We start from the raw sequence: 23,392 nt of genomic DNA, 5'->3' as shown, positions 1-23,392 counted from the left end.
CCTGGCCACCCCCTTGGAGGAGGGGCAAGCTCTGATGCTTCGGCCTTCCCCTCCCTGGCCACCCCCTGGGAGGAGGGGCAAGCTCGCCGGCTTGGGTTGAAACCTTTTCCTTGGTACCTGGTTTGTACCAGGACAGATGGAGGTAGCTTGCCACGACCAAGCCTTTGTTTTTCATGAAGACGATTGAAGATAAGTATGGCAAAGTTGAATTGATGAGTAAAATGCGGTCCGGTGCTTTGCTCATCAAGACATCATCTGCTGCCCAATCTTACACCCTGTGTGCTTGTGACCGTCTTGGTGACGTCCCAGTCTCCGTCACGCCCATCCAATCTTTGAACTCAGTACAGGGCATTATTTTCTACTGAGATCATCGTCTCCAAACCGAGCTCCGTGATAACCTCGAGCGGCAAGGGGTTTGTTTTACCTGCTGTGTGCAGCGAGGCCCTCCAAACAATTGCGCCTTTATCCTGGCCTTTGAGGGGGATGTCCTCGCAGAGATGGTGTATCGGTGTGATGTAAAATCGTATATTCCACCACTGATGAGATGTTTTAAATACTTAAGGTTTGGGCACATGTCTTGCTGCTGCACCACTGATCCCCTCTGTGGCGAGCGTGGGTCCCCCTCCATGAGGGGAGTGCCTGTGCTCCCCCGCCAATGTGTGTAAATTGTAATGGACAGCATTCTCCACACTTGCCTACATGCCCGGTGTTTGTGAAAGAAAGAAGGATTCAAGAGTACAAAACATTAGATCGGCTCACCTACACTGAGGCTCGTCAAAAATATGACCGGTTCCATCCCGTGTCTATGACCTCTACTTTTGCTCCTATTACATTCATTCTCCCTTCTGCCTCCTCCTCTTCTCAGCCCCACCCCATTCGTCCCATGCCTTCAGCCTCCCCCTCCCCCATCCCCCTCCTCCTCCTCCCCCTCCCACTCCCCTCCCACTCCCCCTCCCCTCCCCTCCCCTCCCCTCCCCTCCCCCTCAGTACCCGTACCCACCCCTTCGGGTGCTGCTCCCCCTCCCCCACCAGAGAAGTGCTCCCCTCCTTCAGCAGCTGCTGGTACTGGAGCTCCCTCCCAGGACTCCTCTTCCCAGCACCCCTCTGAAAGGCGACCTGCTGCTCCACATCGGCAGTGTGATCCGCGGCTGGTGAGTGCCAAGATTGCCCGGTGTAATTCCGTGCCTGCCCTCACTGAAGTCTGCCCTTCTCTTCCTTCCCAAGAGCAGAAGTAGGAACCAAGGGCGAGGCCCTTCTGGTACCCCCTGAGGTGCGGCCTTCTCCTCCTGACCCCACCTATACTGATATTACCCCATTCTTATCGGTGACAGATAGCGACTCGGTGGCGCGATCGACTCTGGTCCAATCACTTCCACTTTGGACTCAGGCTTGAGAATCCTCCAGTGGAATTGTAATGGTTATTTGTGTCACCTTCCAGAGTTCCAGCCTCTTATTTCCTTCTATGCTGCCACTTTTATTGCGTTCCAGGAGACCCATTTTGTCAATTCTTACTGACCAACCCTTTGTGGGTTCCACACTTTGTCAGAACCGAATTGGCCCTTGCGGGCTTCTGGTGGTGTTTGCACCCTGGTCCGCAAGGGCATTGTTAGAAAATGGGTTCCCCTCCATACCACTCTGGAAGCCATTGCTGTCAGGATCCATCTTGCCACTTCAATCACAATCTGTAATCTTTACCTTCCACCTGACTGGCTGCCCATATCCCCTCTCCCTTCCTGTTAGGCCCACAACCCTCTTTGGGGTAGCCATATGACTACTGCCCTGGGCAGGACAGTAGAAGCTGTACTGGCAGGGCTTGACCTCTGTTTTCTAAACACAGACATTCCCACACACTTACGTGTGGTGCACAGCACTTTCTCAACCATTGAACTCTCCATCTGCAGTCCAGGCCTTCTTCCCTCCATTGTGTGGGGTGTCAATGATGACTTACGTGACAGCGACTATTACCCAGTTGTTTTGACCTTCCTTCAGTGTCTTCCACTTCGTCACCTTCCCAGGTGGGCCCTATCTAAGGTTGATAGGGATGTCTTCTCCTCTGCTCCCATCTCCCCTGTATTGCCACACAACAGTGTTGATGAATCTACTCAGACATTGACTGCCCCCATCCTTTCCGCAGCTGTTTCAGCAATCCCTTCTACTTCAGGCCCCCCCCCCCCCCCCCGCCTCCCCCTCTTGGTGGACTCCAGAAATTGCTGCGGCCATAAAAGACTGCCGCCGTGCTCTTCAACACTTCAAGTGGCACCCTTCTACTGCTCTTATTCTGGTCTTTAAATGACTGTATGCCCGGGCCTGCTACCTAATCAAATTTCAGAAACAAATTTGCTGGGAACAATGTGTAGCTTCCATAGGACCCTACACCCCATCTTCACAAGTCTGGGCGAAACATCGGTGAATTTTTGGCCATTGTTCTCTCACCGGGGTTGCGGGAATTTCTGTACATGGTGTTGTCATTACCGATCCAGACTTTGTGGCAGAAAATTTTGTTCAACACTTTACTCAAGCTTTGGCATCGGCTCAGTATCCGCCCACATTCCCTCCCCTCGTCTTCTGTCCTTTTCCTTCCTTCCCTGTCAATAGTTTATCATTTTATGAATGTTGTAGTTCCCTCTTTTAATGTGGGATTTTATCGGTTTTAGTTAATCTCAGGTCGGTGGGACTGATGACTGCGTAGTTTGGTCCCTTCTCCAACCAACTTGCATTCAGGAGGAGAACAACTCAAATCCCCATCCGGCCATCCAGTTGTAAGTTTTCCATTATTTCTCTAAATCACTCCAGGCAAATGCCAGGATGGTCCCTTTGACAAGGTACAGGCGTGTTTTTTTTCTCTCCCCATTCTTAACACAATCTGAGCTTGTATTCTGTCTCTAATGATCACGATGTCAGTGGGACATCAAACACAATCTTAGTTTGTCCCTTAACTCTGAAGGTGTGCTATATGCTACAGAAAGTGCCAGGTTTTAAGCAGTCCTTATACACTGTGTGTTTCTAAAAGACTGCACATTCCATTACTTCTATTGGTTTTGTTGGTAACGTGTGCAGTTTCTATGTTTACTTAAAAATAATCTTGGGGGCAGAAGATAGCTAGTGTGCTGAAATTCGTTTCTAATTTGAGGTAATGGGAAAGGAAATTTTTGATGGGTGTGATTATGCCAAGGATCATGCTTGTTATATGTGGGAAATGAATTGAAGGCTGATGTGGTAGAGGTGTTGAGAACAGTTGGTGGACAACTAATACATTTATCATGTTAGTGAGGTGGTGTGTGTCCTGTTTGTAGTTATGGAAAACAGTAATGTTAGTGGAGTGTGTTAGACTGCAAATCCAGAGATAAAGATCTCGGTCCCTGGACTGTCCTAGGATTTCTCATCACCTATGATTTCCTCTACCTCTCACATTGATTTGTTGATATGGAAAATGCTAAGTTGCACTGTGGTTCCAAATTCATATTAAACACTAATCATCCATATTATTGGCTGGGTGTGTCAGTTTTAAAGCAAAGGAATTCCACGTCTTATAGGACTGAGCCCATGAAAGCATTGTAGTGTTCAAAATGATCCTGGAATTGAGGATAGATTTGCTTAACTGCAGCTTGCCTGGTCTGAAAATTGGAATTGGATTCTTTATTCACAAATGTCTGGCCTGATCACTTATAGCAATATAATTCAGTGTTCACAATGACTGGTTTTGGCTTACGGCAATCTTCAGATCTATTATAGAATTAGAAACATCACTAATGAGTCTTTTCATTCTCATCCTTATGGTAAGTCTCCCTAACTTGCAGTTCTGGGTGACTTCCCCAAAATCTACCGCTTTTCCTAGCTCCCTCCATTCCTTTTCCTTCACCTTCTTCCTTCCCCTTCAGTCCTTCTGCCTGAAGAAAGAGCCACTGGCTCAGGAAGCTTGCCAATCACAACAGACTTTTATGTGTGTGTTCTGCCACCACTTGGCAAGTGGGTTTTTTATTTATCCAATTAAATAATTTCAGAAAAATTAGTTCCTTAGATTGAATGCCAAATATGCAGCAAATCTAAGAATCCATAAAAGAAGGATAAAATGTAAGAATGTGTAGAAAAGGATAGCATACTGTTAAAATATTCTGACAAAAGTATCAGTGTCCTCTAATCTGTACACACAGGTACATAACAAGTGGTAGTGATGGATCATGTGCATCCTGTATTTCCACATACATGAACTGTAAGAAGTGGAGGATGGAATGCTGAGATATATCAATCAGCATGTTAAATTCACTAACTTGGGCTAGAATATTGATCATTATTAATTAAAATGATCTTACATTGTTGAACTGTGTGTCTAACAATAAAACATAAAATAAAATTCAATACATAGGAGTAAAATCCATATTTCAAATGCAATTAAATGTATAAAAAGTGGGGAACAATCTACTAATAGAAAACATTCAAGCATGACAAATGAAAAAAAAAGAGACATGGCTTTGTGTGAACATTGAGGTGGTGGTGGTGGTAGTTAGTTTTTAACGTCCCGTAGACAATGAGGTCATTAGAGACGGAGCGCAAGCTTGGGTTGGGGAAGGATTGGGAAGGAAATCGGCCGTGCCCTTTCAAAGGAACCATTCCGGCATTTGCCTGAAACGATTTAGGGAAATCATGGAAAACCTAAATCAGGATGGCTGGAGACGGGATTGAACCGTCGTCCTCCCGAATGCGAGTCCAGTGTGTGAACATTGAGGAACTGAAGTTATTTAACTATAAATCTTAATGGTCGACAGCTTTTTCAGAAGTCTCTCCAACTGGCGCTGCCTCATGTCCTCACTGAAATGTTCTGTTTTTTCTGTAGTGATGTGAGCAGGAGGAGGCCATTGGCCAGAGCATGTAGCTCTGTGTCGAGCCACTATGGCTGTTGGCCCTGTTCTTACTGGTTTAGTAACTTCCTCGAGTTAAACTGACTCTGTTCATTAAGCAATAACTCTGGTTGCCATCTTCTGTGTATGAAGATCTCTATTTCATGCTGTAGGTTTAATAATTGTCCTTTCAGTGCTGTTTGCTACACTTTAGAGTTATCCAACATATTTCCTAATACATGTTTTTCCTTATCCAAATATGTACTGAATGCCATCTTATTTTGGCTCTCCATGTATTCTCTGAAGCAAGTCGTAAAATTCCCCCCAGTGTGACTAAGAGAAATCCTTTCACAGTCCTGGCAGTTAATCCTGAAGGCCCCAGGTTCCAAATTTAACGCTCTTGGAGCCTAAATCCAATTGTACCTTTTGTCAGAAATGCAATTTTAACTCTCTTCTTCTGAAAGAGCAGTTTTATTGTAAAGTGCACCATAGTATGACATAACAACAAATCTCTTCCTCATAATGTACTTTTGACATAAATTTGTTACGTAATTTTGTCCCATCGTAGCCACTATACCCATTTGCCCTGGCTATTTGTTTCATAATGTTCAGTTCATCTCCGTTGTCATTTCAGTCAACTGGCAGCGTTAAATCCTGTTAATCATGGTTGTAAAATATGCACATCTCTACTTTTGACAGTGACAGGATTTTGTATTTGTGTTGGCTTCAAAAATATGCTAATTTTTTATCTTCCATCCTTTTTAGTTACAATACCGGACTAGGAAAGTTGCTACTCACCATATAGCGGAGATACTGAGTCGCGATAGGCACAACAAAAACATCATCATCATCATTTAAGACTGATTATGGCTTTCAGCGTTCAGTCTGGAGCATAGTCCCCCTTATAAAATTCCTCCATGATCCCCTATTCAGTGCTAACATTGGTGCCTCTTCTGATGTTAAGCCTATTACTTTAAAATCATTCTCAACCGAATCCAGGTACCTTCTCCTTGGTCTACCCCGACTCCTCCTACCCTCTACTGCTCAACCCATGAGTCTCTTGGGTAACCTTGCTTCTCCCATGCATGTAACATGACCCCACCATCTAAGTCTGTTTGCCCTGACTGCTACATCTATAGAGTTCATTCCCAGTTTTTCTTTGTTTTCCTCATTGTGGACACCCTCCTGCCATTGTTCCTATCTACTAGTACCTGCAATCATCCTAGCTACTTTCATATCCATAACCTCAACCATGTTGATAAGGTAACCTGAATCCAACCAGCTTTCGCTCCCATACAACAAAGTTGGTCGAAAGATTGAACGGTGCACAGATAACTTAGTCTTGGTACTGACTTCCTTCTTGCAGAAGAGAGTAGATCGTAGCTGAGTGCTAACTGCATTAGCGTTGCTACACCTCGCTTCCAGTTTTTTCACTATGTTGCCATCCTGTGAGAATATGCATCCTAAGTAGTTGAAACTGTCCACATGTTTTAACTTTGTTCCTCCTATTTGACACTCAATCCATTTATATCTCTTTCCCACTGACATTAGTTTTGTTTTGGAGATGCTAATCTTCATACCATAGTCCTTACATTTCCGACCTAGCTCTGAAATATTACTTTGCAAACTTTCAATAGAATCTGCCATCACAACTAAGTCATCCGCATGTGCGAGACTGCTTATTTTGTGGTCACCTATCTTAATCTCACTTAGACAGTCTATTGCTTTCAACATATGATCCATAAATAATATGAACAACAGTGGCGACAGGTTGCACCCTTTTCTTAATCCTGAAACTACTCTGAACCATGGACTCAATTTACCGTCAACTCTAACTGCTGCCTGACTATCTATGTAAAGACCTTTAATTGCTTGAAAAAGTTTGCCTCCTATTCCATAATCACGTTGAACAGATAATAACTTCCTCCTAGGAACCCGGTCATATGCCTTTTCTAGATCTATAAAACATAGATACAACTCCCTGTTCCACTCTTAACACTTCTCCATTATTTGCCGTAAGCTGAAGATCTGGTCCTGACAACCTCTGAGAGGCCTAAGCCCACATTGATTTTCATCCAATTTGTCCTCAACTAATACTCGCACTTTCCTTTCAACAATACCTGAGAAGATTTTACCCACAACGCTGATCAAAGAGGTACCTCTCTAGTTGTTACAATCTTTTCTGTTTCCATGTTTAAAGATTGGTGTGATTACTGCTTTCGTCCAGTCTGTTGGAACCTGTCCCGACTCCCAGGCTATTTCAATTATCCTGTGTAGCCATTTAAGACCTGACATTCCACTGTATTTGATGAGTTCCGACTTAATTTCATCCACCCCAGCCGTTTTTTTGCACAATCTATTGACCATTTTCTCCACTTCCTCCAATGTGATCCTCTTTCCATCATCATTCCTGTCCCATTGTACATCGAAATCTGAAACATTACTGATCGTATTTTCACCTACATTGAGCAACTCTTCAAAATATTTCCTCCATCTGCCCAAGGCATCCACAGAATTCACCAGCAGTTTTCCTGACCTGTCCAAAATACTTGTCATTTCCTTCTTACCTCCCTTTCGAAGACTGCTAGTAACACTCCAGACTGGTTTTCCAGCAGCTTGACCCAAGGTCTCCAACCTGTTTCCATAGTCTTCCCAAGATTTCTTCTTGGATGCTGTAATTATCTGTTTGGCTTTGTTTCTTTCTTCAACATAACTTTCTCTGTCTACCTTAGTTCTAGTATGTAGCCATTTTTGATATGCCTTCTTTTTCCTTTTACAGGTTTCCTTGACTGTGTCATTCCACCAAGCTGTTTGCTTCATCCTACCTTTACACACTACTGTTCCAAGACATTCTTTGGCCACTTCTAGTACTGTGTCCCTGTACCTTGTCCATTCCTTTTCCAGTGACTGCAATTGACTACATTCAACTAACTGGTTCCTTTCTGAGATCACTGTTATGTACTTGTGTCTGATTTCCTTATCCTGAAGTTTCTCCACTCTTATCCTACTACACATGGACCTGACCTGCACTTTCGGCCTCACAGTACCAATTTCACTGCAGATTAAATAGTGGTCAGTGTCATCAAAGAATCCTCTGAATACACGTGTATCCCTCACAGCCTTCCTGAATTCCTGATTTGTTATTATATGTCAATGACAGATCTGGTTTCCTTGCCTTCCCAAGTATACCGGTGAATGTTCTTATGTTTAGAAAAGGAGTTTGTGATTACTAAGCCCATACTGGCACAGAAGTCCAAGGGTTGTTTCCCGTTCCTGTTGGCCTCCATATCCTCTCCAAATTTACCCATAACTTTTCATACCCTTCTGTTCGATTTCCAATCCTGGCATTAAAATCGCCCATGAGCAGAACACTGTCCTTGTCCTTTACTCTAACAACTACATCACTGAGTGCCTCATAAAAACTATCCATCTCATCTTGATCTGTCCCTTCACAATGCGAATATACTGACACAGTCCTAATTTTCTTGCTAGACACTGTCAAATCTATCCACATCAGTCGTTCGTTTGCGTACCTTATTGCAACTATGCTGGGTTCCATTTCTTTCCTGATGTAAAGCCCTACACCCCATTGTGCTATTCCTGCTTTGACTCCTGACTGGTAGACCTTGTATTCTCCCACTTCCTCTTCTTTCTCACCCCTTAACCGAATGTCACTAACAGCTAAAACGTCCAGCCCCATCTTACTTGCAGCCTCTGTCAGCTCTACCTTCTGCCCAGAGTAGCCCCCATTGATATTAATAGCTCCCCATCGCGTTGCCATTCGTTTGCCAAGTCATCTCTAGGAGTCCCTGGTTTGCCAATTAGAGGTGGGACTCCATCACCTCCAAAGGTCTGAGGCATTTTGCTCTGATTGTTGCCAGCATCAAATTTATAGAACGAGGGAAGCAGGTTGCTAGCCTTACTTGCCCCAGGTTCCATTGAGTTTTACCCCAACGGTTGAGGTACTAACTGGTGGATTTGGTAGTCTTTGCCGTCTGAGCACAGATTCATACAATTATAGCTTTCGGCCATTAAGGCCTTTGTCAGCAGTACACACACAAACACACACACACACCTTGCACAGTGCACATACATCTGCAGTCTCAGAGAGCTGAAACTACACTGCGAGCAGCAGCACCAGTGCATGTTGGGAGTTGCGACTGGGTGGGGGTAAGGATGAGGCTGGGGCGGGGAGGGGGAGGGGTTAGTATGGTGGGAGTGGCGGTCATTGAAGTGTTGCAGTTTAGACAGAGGGCAAGAGAATATGTGGGGAGGGGGGTAAGTAGTGGAAAGGAGAGAAATAAACAGAAAGAAATAAAAAGAAATTAAAAGACTGGGTGTGGCGGTGAAATGATGGCTGTGTAGTGCTGGAATGGGAACAGGGAGGGAGCTGGATGGGTGAGGACAATGACTAACGAAGTTGGAGGCCAGAAGGGTTACGGGAATGTAGGATGTATTGCAGGGAAAGTTCTCACTTGTGTGATTCAGAAAAGCTGGTGTTGGTGGGAAGGGTCCATATGGCACAGGCTGTGAAGAAGTCATTGAGATTAGGGATATCAGGTTTGGCAGCATGTTCAGCAACATGGTGGTCCACTTGTTTTTGGCCACAGTTTGTCGGTGGCCATTCATGCGGACAGAGAGCCTGTTGGTTGTGTTGCCTACATCGAATGCAACACAGTGGTTACAGCTTAGCTTGTAAACCACATGATTGGTTTCACAGGTAGCCCTGCCTTTGATGGGATAGGTGACGCTACTGACCGGTCTGGAGTAAGTAGGTGGTAGGAGGATGTACAGGACAGGTCTTGGATCTAGGTCTATTACAGGTGTATCAGCCATGAGGTAAGGGATTGGGAGCAGGGGTTGTGTGAGGATGGGCGAGTACCAGGTGATCAAAATGTCAGTATAAATTTGAAAACTGAATAAATCACGAAATAAATTAGATAGAGAGGTACAAATTGACAACACACATGCTTGAAGTGACATGGGGTTTTATTAAAACCAAAAAAATACAAAAGTTCAAAAAATGTCTTACAGATGGCACTTCATCTGATCAGAATAGCAATAATTAGCGTAACAAAGTAAGACAAAGCAAAGATGATGATCTTTCCAGGAAATGCTCAATATGTTGGTTTGGAATCCATAGGGCACCTGGAAAGATAGTGTTCAATAGCAGTAAGACCATGGGCATTAGGAATGTTAATGTACAGGGAGGTGGCATCAATAGTGATGAGCAGGACACCGTGTGGTAAAGGGACAGGAACTGTGGAGAGCCGGTCGAGGAAATGGTTCGTATCTTTTATATAGGAGGATAGGTTCCAGGTAATAAGTTGAAGGTGTTGGTCTACAAGAGCACAGATTCTCTCAGTGGGGGCACAGTAACTGGTCACAATGGGGTGTCCTGGGTGGTTGGGTTTATGGACTTTAGGAAGCATGTAGAATGTGGGACTGCGGGGAGTGGTAGGTGTAAGTAGAAAGATGGACTCTGGGCAGATGTTCTGGAATGGGCCTGCTGGATTACTGGAATGGGATCACTGTGGCATGGTTTGTAGGTGTAAGTATCTGACAGCTGACGGACTCCTTCTGCCATGTAATCCGTGCGGTTCAAAACAACGGTGGTAGAGCATTTGTCAGCAGGTAGGATTTTCGGACATTATTCTACTTTCTTACATAATTTTTTGCACCACCATGGATCCTTGCTCCTTCCATCTGCGTCAATACAGAAAAGTTTCCTTATCCGCATCCAGATCGCAGTCCCACATACTGTTCCTATGTTGTTGCTTGGCTCATGAAATCCCCCTTAATGGCCTTACCATCAAATTACCCATCTCTGACTGTGCACAGTTGGTAACTAACCACATTTGTCCCACAATGTTGGTAAATATTATGTACAACCACATTATCAACATCAGCAGCAGTAACATTATAATTCAAAAATTTTGAGTTACTCCGATCATCAGAACTGTTACAAAAACAGAAAGAAACATTAAAGTCACAACAGTAAGTTCAGTAGGTTGAAGGCCAAATAAACAGAAAAACTAAAAGCTACAAAAACACACAGAAAACGATAACATAACATTTAAGTAACAATTTAACAATAAGATTTTTTTATGAAAAGGGCAGATTCACAATGGACGACAGATATGGAGGCAGTTTAGCTGAAATGTTCATAAATAAATTGGAAAACTTGTTTATCCAACAAAATCACAACATATGCAAAAAAATCTGATGTATTACGGAAAGTATGTAGAAAGCAACATACTAATGCAGAGGTGACAAGAAAGAAACATATGAGATAGCACAAAGAATGAGTGCAACTTTTTTTTTTCTTTTAGGCAGCATAGTTGTATGAAGATAAGCAGCGATTAATTTACTTATAATCAATTATTCAAAATTACAGTCACAATCACATTATTTATTTTGCCGCCAACCGGTTTCAACCCACGATGTGGTCATTTTCAGGGCAATTTACACCATTCTGTCGCTCGCTGGAGTCATCACCCTGCCTGTGCATGGTTGGTCGAACTACCGATCCATGGTTGAGTGCCAGCCTAAATAGTGTTGTCATGTATTGCTGGCAGGCATGTGACATGTGGTAGGAAAACAATGCCCACAATTGCAACATTATGGAAGCATGCTCTGCTAGCTGCGGACTTAGCGCCTCTCGTGCTGGTTGCGACTTAGCGCCTCTCGTGGTGGCTGCCAGTGACTCCATGGACACATAATCAATGTGTTGTTGTTGTTGTTGTTGTTGTTGTTTCTGCTGCTGATGTGGATAATGTTGATGTACATAATATTTATCAACATTGTGGGACAAATGTGGATCAATGCCGCGCAGAGTGGCCACGTGGTGTAAGATACCATGTCACAGATTGCACGACCCCTCCCGCCGAAGGTTCGAGTCCTCCCTTGGGCATGGGCGTGTATGTTGTTATTACCATCAGTTAGTGTAAGTAGTGTGTAAGCCTAGGGACCGATGACCTGAGCAGTTTGGTCCCTTAGGAAGAACTCACATACATTTGAACATTTTGTGGATCAGTGTAGTAGTAGTAGTTGTTTTTTCTTCCCCCCCCCCCCCCCCCCCCCCCTCTCTCTCTCTCTCTCTCTCTCTCTCTCTCTCTCTCTCTCTCTCTCTCTCTCTCTGTGTGTGTGTGTGTGTGTGTGTGTGTGTGTGTGTGTGTGTGTGTGTGTGTGTGTGTGTGTGTGTGTGCGTGTGTGTGTTTATTTTATATTTTTTTATAGTGAAATGAAGTGCTGGAGTTTGTAAGCTTGCTAAATGCAAACTAAAAAGGAAATGAGCTATTGGAAGTACACCAACAGTGTAAACTAGAGCTGTTGATAAAATATTGGTATTATTTTGCAGAAAATATTTATATATATCGGCGATACTTTTTCCACCGATTTGTTGTTGTTGTTGTTGTTGTTGTTGTTGTTGTTGTTGTCGTGGTCTTCAGTCCTGAGACTGGTTTGATGCAGCTCCCCATGCTACTCTATCCTGTGCAAGTTTCTTCATCTCCCAGTACCTATTGCATCCTACATCCTTCTGAATCTGCTTAGTGTATTCATCTCTTGGTCTCCCTCCATGATTTTTACCCTCCATGCTGCCTTCCAACACTAAATTGGTGATCCCTTGATGCCCCAGAACATGTCCGTCTTCTAGTCAAGTTGTGCCCCAATTCTATTCAATACGTCCTCATTAGTTATGTGATCTACCCATTTAATCTTCAGCATTCTTCTGTAGCACCACATTTCGAAAGCCTCTATTCTCTTCTTGTCCAAACTATTTATCGTCCGTATTTCACTTCCATACATGGCTGCACTCCATACAAATACTTTCAGAAACGACTTCCTGACACTTAAATCTATACTCGGTGTTGACAAATTTCTCTTCATCAGAAACGCTTTCCTTGCCATTGCCAGTCTAAATTTTATATCCTCTCTACTTCGACCATCATCAGTTATTTTGTTCCCCAAATAGCAAAACTTCTTTACTACTTTAAGTGTCTCATTTCCTAATCTAATTCCCTCAGCATCCCCCAACTTAATTCGACTACATTCCATTATCCTCGTTTTGCTTTTGTTGATGTTCATCTTACATCCTCCTTTCAAGACACTGTCCATTCCATTCAACTATTCTTCCAAGTCCTTTGCTGTCTCTGACAGAATTACAGTCTCATCGGCTAACCTCAAAGTTTTTATTTTTCTCCATGGATTTAAATACCTACTCCAAACTTTTCTTTTGTTTCCTTTACTCCTTATTCAATATACAGATTGAATAACATTGGAGGGAGGCTACAACCCTGTCTCACTCCCTTCCCAACCACTGTTTACCTTTCGTGTCCCTCGACTCTTATAACTACCATCTGGTTTCTGTACAGATTGTAAATAACCTTTTGCTCCCTATATTTTACCCCTGCCATCTTTAGAATTTGGAAGAGAGCATTCCAGTCAACATTGTCAAAAGCTTTTTCTAAGTCTACAAATGCTAGAAATGTAGGTTTGCCTTTTCTTAATCTTTTTTCTAAGATGAGTCGTAAGGTCAGTATTGCTTCACGTGTTCCAACATTTCTATGGAATCCAAACTGATCTTCCCCGAGGTCGGCTTCTACCAGTTTTTCCATCCATCTGTAAAGAATTCATGTTAGTATTTTGCAGTGGTGACTTATTAAACTGATAGTTTGGTAATTTTCACATTTGTTAACACCTGCTTTCTTTGGGATTGGAATTATTATATTCTTCATGAAGTCTGAGGGAATTTTGCCTGTCTCATACATCTTGCTCACCAGATGGTAGAGTTTCGTCAGGACTGGTTCTCCCAAGACTGTCAGTAGTTCTAATGGAATGTTGTCTACTCCTGGGGCCTCGTTTCGACTTGGGTCTTTCAGTGCTCTGTCAAACTCTTCACACAGTATCATCTCATCTCCCATTTCATCTTTATCTACATCCTCTTCCATTTCCATAACATTGTCCTCAAGAACATTGCCCTTACATACTACTTTCACCTTTCTGCTTTCCCTTCTTTGCTTAGAACTGAGTTTCCACCTCAGCTCTTGATATTCATGCAAGTGGTTCTCTTTTCTCCAAAGGTGTCTATAATTTTCCTGTGGGCAGTATCTATCTTACCCCTAGTGACATACTCCTCTACACCCTTACATTTGTCCTCTAGCCATCCCTGCTTAGCCATTTTGCACTTCCTGTTGATCTCATTTTTGAGACGTTTGTATTCCTTTTTGCCTGCTACATTTACTGCATTTTTATATTTTCTTCTTTCTTCAATTAAGTTCAATATTTTTTCTGTTAACCAAGGATTTCTACTAGCCCTCGTCTTTTTACCTATTTGATCCTCTGCTGCCTTCACTACTTCATCCCTCAAAGCTACCCATTCTTCTTCCACTGTATTTCTTTCCCCCATTACTGTCAATTGTTCCCTTATTGTCTCCCTGAAACTCTGTACAACCTCTGATTCTTTCAGTTTATCCAGGTCGTATCTCCTTAAATTTTCACCGTTTTGCGGTTTCTTAAGTTTTATTCTACAGTGCATAACTAATAGATTGTCAGAGTTCACATTTGCCCCTGGAAATGTCTTACAATTTAAAACCTGGTTCCTAACTCTCTGTCTTACCATTATATAGTCTATCTGATACCTTCTAGTATCTCCAGGGTTCTTCCATGTATACAACCTTCTTTCATGATTCTTTAACTAAGTATTAGCTATGATTAAGTTATGCTCTGATATATAGGAATCAAAATGGCAGTATCAGGTGCTGATATTTTTATTTTATTTCTTCACTATTTTTGGTAAATATTTGAAATTGTTCTTTTGAAACTGTAGTAGAATATGATTTTACTTTCACGGTGTGAAAGGGTCTTACTACTTTTTTTGAGCTTTCAACACATTCAGTCTTTCTCTTTACCAAGCAAGTATATGTGTCACAGATAGTGTGGAATAGGGTGTAGCAGTGTGAATGGAATAACAGGAAGAAATAGCACACCAATTTCATTAAAAGAATTTTTTTTAACACAACTAGTGTGCTCTGTCTTCATGTTGGTATTCTTCAAAAACAGTTGTTGAAAATGAACAAAAATCTAAATGACAAAACTGCTCATTGTGAAGGATGGAGACATGTAAGGGGAAATGCTGACTTAATCAACACTTGGCCCAACAGAAATGACAACATTCAGCTTCGGTACACAATATTGACGTTACAACTGCTAGGTCGTTGGCATTTGCAGGAGGAAAAAAAAAAAAAAAAAAAAAAAAAAAAAAAAAAAAAAAAAAATTCTGCCAATATATCAGTCTTTTTATATATATTTATATATTTTTTAAAATAACAATATATCAGATTCTCAATATTTTTAAAAATATCAGCAGTCCTAAACAGGGCTGTGGTGTACTCTTTTCAAGACATTTTCTCCAGCATTAGCAGAGAAGTACAAAACAGAGGCATCATCTGAGTTGTTCGTAGTTCTAGAATATGTGCAGCCTTTGTCCATTAAATTGCAGATGAGCCAAATATGTATGTGTGAAAAGAACGGAATGGCACTGTTATGTAACAGAGATTCACATAACATAAAATGGAATACATATAAGTAAATAAACAAGATACACTTTATACTTCATTTTTGTAGTTAATCAGCTAATTAAATCAAAATACACTCTGTTTTATTTTTGTAGTAAATCTTCCAGTTCTCTTATTGCATTAGTAGTATTTAGATACACTTATTTTTCCTTTTTATTATATTCATTATTGTGTAAAGAGTAGGAGGGATAAATAAAATATTATAATGTGAATATAATAGAGGGAAACATTCCACGTGGGAAAAATATATCTAAAAACAAAATGATGTGACTTACCAAAGAAAAGCGCTGGCAGGTCAATAGACACACAAACAAACACAAACATACACACAAAATTCGAGCTTTCGCAACCGGCAGTTGCTTCGTCAGGAAAGAGAGAAGGAGAGGGAAAGATGAAAGGATGTGTGTTTTAGGGGAGAGGGTAAGGAGTCATTCCAATCACGGGAGCGGAAAGACTTACCTTAGGGGGGAAAAAAGGAAAGGTATACACTCTCGCGCGCGCCCACACACACACACACACACACACACACACACACACACACACACAGACCTGTGGCAAAGAGTCATTAGCATCCTACTTGCAATACAAGTGGATATTAAGCAATACAAGTGGATATTAAATAGACAGTCACTCCATTTGCAAGTACAATAGGAAGGGAAATGACTGGTATAGGATGTTTGATGGAAATTGTCTTCAATGATTAATTATGTCATTTTATGCTCCTAACATGCCTTTTTCCACTTAAATTTCAGTATTCTTATATAATGGGAGTGAAATTCAGATAATTTGAAAGTTTGTTGAAACACTCCATTCGAGTCGTGATATCTGTGATGTTACTGGCTAGCTCACTGCTCCTACTTTCATAATGCTAATTCACAGTGATGATGTCTTTGACCCCAGTTGTTTTTTGTGCCCTAAAGCAAAACAAAACAAACAGCGATGTCTTGTTTTGGAATTTACGTTTTGGAAAATGGTTACAAATCATGTGCAGTACCGTATTGTACATCTATAACACCTACTGAAAAGTTGTTTTGGAGTGTTACAGAGAATGATATGATGTGGAAAATGTGGTTGCACTGTACAGTCAGATTGCCATGACGACAACGCACAAGTTGACTAACATAATTAAAAATGTGTTGCACTGTGAAGTAACATTAATTTACCTCTGAGATACGCTCTCCCACTGTAGCAACGGACGATAGCATCAGTCAACAAAATTAAACTCCTAGTGAAAACTGACGTTTTGCCCAACTACATCTACATCTACATCTACATCCATACTCCGCAAGCCACCTGACGGTGTGTGGCGGAGGGTACCATGAGTACCTCTATCGGTTCTCCCTTCTATTCCAGTCTCGTATTGTTCATGGAAAGGAGGATTGTTGGCATGCTTCTGTGTGGGCTCTAATCTCTCTGATTTTATCCTCATGGTCTCTTCATGAGATATACGTAGGAGGGAGCAATATACTGCTTGACTCTTCAGTTATTCAGTAGCTCAGTTGTTAGAGGGGTAGACCGTTAAATTTTACAAGATAATGTCCATAGATACCTGGTTCGAATCTAACCCAAAATAATGTGTTAACTTATTTGTGAAATGGCTCAACAGTCCTCTCATATGAAAACATCATCAAAATTACCAAATTTCACTACACTGATCAGAAACAGAACATTACTGTGTTTTTCTTGCTGTTTACATGTGTTTACATTTGCAGTAACTGTTCAGACATCACGTTCAAAAAGATATTTTCTGGTTAATGTGATCACATACTTTTTACTGTATTAGAAACAGTGTTTTTATCTTCGTACTGCCCAGCTAGGATCCAAATGTTTGCAGTTTTATCATATTACATAAAGATGAAGTAAGTCTGCTTCAGATGCTAGCATTAGTTACGGCTCGTATGTTTGTGCCATCTGCATGTTGTACACACTTTCTCTCCCTCCGTATAACCTCATTATCCAACATCTCGTTGTACTGTTGGATTATAATGGCTCTTCACTAGCAGCAGTGCTTTCCAAAAAAGTGAACTGTTTTCAAAGTAAATGCATTTATCCTTTGCTGTCCATTTCTCACATTAAGACTGATGTGAAGCTATATACAATAGATCCCACAATTGGAATAACTGCTACAATCAGTTCTTGCTAACCCTGGTTTTATATTTTGTGTAAGACTTTAAAAATATGTGACCCTTCCAGGATTTGAACATATGAACTCTTTAACTATAATCAAATGTGCTACACATTGTGCCACCTCACACACATTGGATGCCGTTTTTCAGCAAAGTATCTTCTGCTGACCAAATCAGCACTAAGATTTTCCAAGAATAATTTTATTGTGTTATGGTTCGCAGCTCATGACTGATAGTCAATAATCTAGTTACAATAAATGGACTCATCTGCAAACATTATACAAATCCTTAGTTTTGAGCGTGTTTACTGATGTTGCAGGGAGTATGGAAAAGATGGTCTGTCATTGCACATGCTGGCGCTCTAAATGAGGGGAGCATAAGAAAATCAATTTTTGCAAGGCTTCTACTATCAACGTTCACAAATTCATTTCTACTTCACAAATTCATTTCTACTTCACAAATTCATTTCTACTTCACAAATTCATTTCTACTGTTACTTAAAAGTTTTAACTGCATTCTCCATAAATAAATAGTTATACTGTTTGCAGAAGTAGTACGTAAAATCCTTGTAACTTAGACTGACGCTCCTGTGACACATGTATAGCTTCGTCTTACTTCTAGTCTCTGATGTCACCAGAGCGTCAGCCAGGAACAGAGCATTTTTGATCACGTGAGCAGATCTTGAAATTTAATGATTTTTAAGCTTTAATTGCATAAAAATAACAGATATTTTCTGAGAATATTGACTGTAAATGCTGGTTAAATGTTATAATCAGTCAGACTAACAACAATCCGAAATATATTTTTGACATAGGAAAATAGCCTATTGTATGAGGTACCCACTGCTGTGCACCATATGAGCGATTGCAGAGTATATATGTAGATTATGTACATACTGGAAATTGAAGAGTTTTCAGTAGTGCTGGACATGCAACTTCAAAAACATAAATGACTGCAAAGTGCAAGTTACTTGTTGCAATCCATAATATCATCTGATGCAATATTGTCTGCACTAGAAACTAAGAGCTACTATCAGTTTTGGTCATCTACTGGTTGTTTGCTTTAGTTCTCATTATAATTTATTTTTTAGGGAGAGGCTTTGCGGCAGTTGAGAAAAAAGGTAGCATCGCAGTTAAACTCTACGTGTTCAAAAGATAAAATACTTGTAATGTCTATGTATTAATGTTTGTCCCTTGCTCACATTTCTTTTGTTAATTACATTACTGTGTACTACATAATAAATTTGAAGAATGAGTGTTAAGTGAAGAATCGAGAGATATTATTCAGTCCCCTATGTTTCATTCCTGTAGGAGCACAAAAACAAAATTAGGTTAATTAGAGAACGCACAGAGGCATTCGTCCCCTCTCTGCATATGTGACTTGAACAGGAAGAAATCCTAACTTCCTTCATGCTAAGTACCCCTGCCATGCACTTCGGTATGCATGTGGAAGTAAAGTATTTTGGGTACAAGTAGCACATTTATTGAGCAACACGTTTGTTTTTCCAGTGCTGGGCTGCTGTTCCTTCAGACCGACCAACATTTCTTGCATCCAAAGAATATCTCCTGGGGTCATTTCCAGCAGTCATGAAAGCATTGCAGAAATTTGAGGAACCAGAAAAGATGACCGTTGAAAGAGGTGACACTGTTGTAGTCGTTGATGGCAGGTTAGTTATTCTTGAAATTTGTCTGGTAATGTAAGAACTTTTACAATACTACGATATATGTCATTGATACATTCCTCTCTGCCCCCCCCCCCCCCCCCTCTCTCTCTCTCTCTCTCTCTCTCTCTCTCTCTCTCTCTCTCTCTCTCTCTCTCTCTCTCTCTCTCTCTCTCTCCCCCCCCCTCTAATTACTCAAGTTCATAATAGACAAAATGTTGGTAAAATAATAGTTGATACTAGTACAATTTTGATGCAGTAGAAACCAAACAAAAATTACATCACCTACCAGTTTATCACAAAATCACTTTTTCAGCTAGTGAACACAGTGAAATGAGTGATGTGCCTTGGCTTGGTCGGCATGGGTAGCACTAAGTATCTATAGCCAGATGACGAGTCTGGCGCAGTGGTAATAAATTATTCATGTATGTATATAGATTTAAAATTGTTTAGTATGGAATATAACAATATTATGAAAAGAATAGTTGTTCTGACTTCAGCTGCCAGAGACTGTGGTCATGTTTATGGGACTTGCGCGCTCGTCTGTGTGTGTGTGTGTGTGTGTGTGTGTGTGTGTGTGTGTGTGTATTTTTGATAAAAGCCCTGTTGGCCGAAAGCTAACTTTCTACAGGTTTTTGTTGTGTCAATATCTGCTATGTATGTTGACTAGCAACTATCCTTTTCATAATGTTGTTATAAAATTGTCTAAATATTCAGAATACAAGGAGACATGTTTGTTTCGCCATAAGCAGTATTACAGGAAAGAAGTGCACTCAGAGATGGACCTGATGCTTCTGTTCACATGTAAAGAGCTGCAAGATACATGTTGATTGCAAGAGTGTGCAGCGTGTCTTTGCTGAAGAGATGACTGTTGAAGCATTATGCCTTAAGGATACTGACGATGACATAACCTATGCATTGTGGGAGGGAGGAGAGTTGGTGAAGAAGACAGTAGACTCGGATAAGTTTTTCTGCAGAGGTTAGGCATTGCGTAATGAAAGGAATAGCTTACCATCATATCTGGGGGATTCATAGACAGGCCATAGCAGAAGTAAAATCTGCTGCATCCCAGAATACTGACACATTAGTTCTTCATTTTGACTTTGCTGAGAACTGGTCTATTGCTTTGCAGAACAAAATTCAAAGTTATGACTGGCACGCATCACAGGTATCAATATTCACATGTGTTGCTCCCTTTCTTGGAACATCACGTTGTTTTGCTGATGTCAGTGATGATCTCATTTATGGCAATGCCAATGCGTGTTACGCTGTCAGCATGGTAGTTGATGACATAGCTTTTGGAGGCACTTTCTAAAGGTATATATGTCACTGATGGTGCAACATCTCGTTATAAAAACCACTTTCTGCTTTATGAGCTCGGTCAGCACTGCAGTACACAGGGTGTACACGACCCGGGACAACCGGGAGATCCGGGAAAAACCCGGGAATTTTTTCATCCGGGAGAAAACCGGTAAAAACTCGGGAATTTTTTAGAACTCTGGGAAGTTTTTATTGTTTTAGTTTTCAGATAAATTTTTGTAACTTAGATTAGTAAGAAATAATACTCTAATGAAGAGTATTACTGCATCTCGCTACTGCAGAATAATACTGCAGCAATGAAACACGAACGAGAGAAAAAAGCGAATATAAAACTTAAGTTGCAAAAGAAATGCTCCATATACAACTATACAACACAGTCCTCATACTAGTGTCCGCCAACAGCAAGATGTGTCAAAGGCCTTAGGAAGACTATGCAATGTTTAATAACAACAAATTGCCTCCATTGAGCGTGACGTAACAACTGTTTACCGTAGATTTGTTTGAGCGGTTGCGAGAGAGCTTATACGCATGTGCAGTTAAGTCGTGTATGAGAAGTGCCTTCTCTCACTTCTGGTTACAGAAGTGTGACAGTTAGCTGTATAAGCAATAGCAGCAAGCAGCCAGATGTATCCGGAAAAATTTAACCGGTGCCCCTGAGCTGCCAGATTCACGTATGTGGAACTAGGGGTATGGGGCGAGGGCAAACAGGGTATTTACCCCCGGGGTGTCAGTTTCAAGGGGGGGGGGGGGGGGGGGAGGGGGGGCAAATTCATATTATTGTGGAAAAAGACCTTGTTTCCCAAAGCGCCCAGCATCCAGCGCACGTTGGTCTATCGATAACTAGTATGATTTTTAATGCATCTCTCTTGGTTTTTTATCATTTTTGATTAAATTCTAAGTTGATTTCTGAATGAATCGTAACTTCATTTTTGAATGCGTGCACAGTGTACGTGATGACTCTGCCACGGGAATCCCCGTCCCATCTAGAAATAAATTTACCTCCAGACAAAAGAGGACAGGGCTCTACAAGCTGAGTGAATACAGCCGAACGGTTAAATGGCAATCACTGTTTGTGGTTGAGTGGGTTTGCAAATGATCAGCATTATTATAATTACTAGCGAATTCCATATATTCAGACTACCAGAGTGGAAATAAATGACTAACAGGAATAACAGGCAACAAAGATTTGTCTTCTCCGAGTATCCAAGGAAATGAAATTTTGACAGAAAATTTTTGGTTAGACTGCTACACTACTAAGGGCCAGTTATACAGTCCCCAGATAGCAGCTGCTGAAGTTCTATTCTGGGCGTCGCATGGTAAACACGTTGTACGAACGCGTAATAACGCCTAACCGGAGAATAAATGTGGGATAACTTAACTGGTGACTGTGACAGGGTTAGTGAAGTTAACTGACACTGGCAGGAATAGTCACAGAATTGGTGATGACAAGGTTGTCCGTTAGAATGAAGAAGGAGAAGAAAAGGGGACTCACAGAAAATACGGAAGAATATGACAATTCAAAATGTATATAAAAACTTCTTACTACTACTTTTCAATCTCATGCTTCAGAAACTAGAGAGTATGAATGAAATGTGAAACTGTTTCCTAACATAAACCTTTTTGCTTGCAGTTGTCCTAATAGGCATTTGACATTGGTACTCCATCAATTATATTCTGTCCTGTTATAAAAATGACCATTTATGCTAAAACAGTCTTGTTTATTTGGTGTGTGTATAGCAGACAGTGATAAAATACACGTAATCAGATCAAGAAACCACACCAGTCTAGGGTACTATTTGTATTAACAAAGTTTCTAGTATTAGACAATGACATTTCAGTTTTTCATGTAGCAAAATGTTGATGAACTTTGATGAGGTAATAGACTCTTTCCCAGAAAGGAAAGTACGCCATATAAAGCTGTGTCAAGATCATAGGGAAAAAAAAGCTAGTACTTAAAGATTGAAAAAATGTGTACTGTCTTTTTTTGTTTTTATTCATTTTATGTATCCTATTTTTAATTTTATGTCACACAGAACAGTTCTATAGCTAACAGACAGTAAAGACTGCAAATTTTCTGAAGAGCTGTTATCTGGCGCTCTCTGTAAACTGCTGAAACGAACCTATTTCTAACAGGTCCCTGGAAAATATTCTGAATAGTTGTATGACAAGCGTTACTTTCAAAGTAAATTTCCTATTTCGCAAGATGAACAAAGGACTTGGAAGAGTAGTTGAATGGAATGGACAGTGTCTTGAAAGGAGGATGTAAGATGAACATCAACAAAAGCAAATCGAGGATAATGGAATGTAGCAGTTGAACGGAATGGACAGTGTCTTGAAAGGAGGATATAAGATGAACATCAACAAAAGCAAAACGAGGATAATGGAATGTAGTCGAATTAAGTTGGGGGATGCTGAGGGAATTAGATTAGGAAATGAGACACTTAAAGTAGTAAAGGAGTTTTGCTATTTGGGGAGCACAATAACTGATGATGGTCGAAGTAGAGAGGATATAAAATGTAGACTGGCAGTGGCAAGGAAAGTGTTTCTGAAGAAGAGAAATTTGTTAACATCGAGTATTGATTTCAGTGTCAGGAAGTCGTTTCTTTGTATGGAGTGCAGCCATGTATGGAAGTGAAACATGTACGATAAATAGTTTAGACAAGAAGAGAATAGAAGCTTTCGAAATGTGGTGCCACAGAAGAATGCTGAAGATCGATGGATAGATCACCTAACTAATGAGGAGGTATTGAATAGAATTGGGGCACAACTTGACTAGAAGAAGGGATCGGTTGGTAGGACATGTTCTGAGGCATCAAGCGATCACCAATTTAGTATTGGAGGGCAACGTGGAAGGTAAAAATCGTAGAGGGAGAC

General features: G+C 41.1%; 1 protein-coding gene across 3 annotated transcripts in view; it reads left to right on the top strand.

The window, feature by feature from the left end:
• Positions 1-23,392, top strand: part of LOC126353937 (activated Cdc42 kinase Ack) — a 403,423-nt gene that overhangs the window by 160,504 nt on the left and 219,527 nt on the right. For all 3 annotated transcript variants that reach the window (XM_050003203.1, XM_050003205.1, XM_050003204.1), the window contains exon 8: positions 19,047-19,204. In XM_050003203.1, the coding sequence (XP_049859160.1) occupies positions 19,047-19,204 (158 nt within the window). The remainder of the gene's footprint in view (positions 1-19,046; positions 19,205-23,392) is intronic.

The sequence above is a fragment of the Schistocerca gregaria genome, chromosome 3, assembly GCF_023897955.1.
Source record: "Schistocerca gregaria isolate iqSchGreg1 chromosome 3, iqSchGreg1.2, whole genome shotgun sequence".
NCBI lineage: Eukaryota > Metazoa > Arthropoda > Insecta > Orthoptera > Acrididae > Schistocerca > Schistocerca gregaria.
Note: the sequence above shows the minus strand (reverse complement) of the source record. Positions and strands in the feature narration are given on the sequence as shown.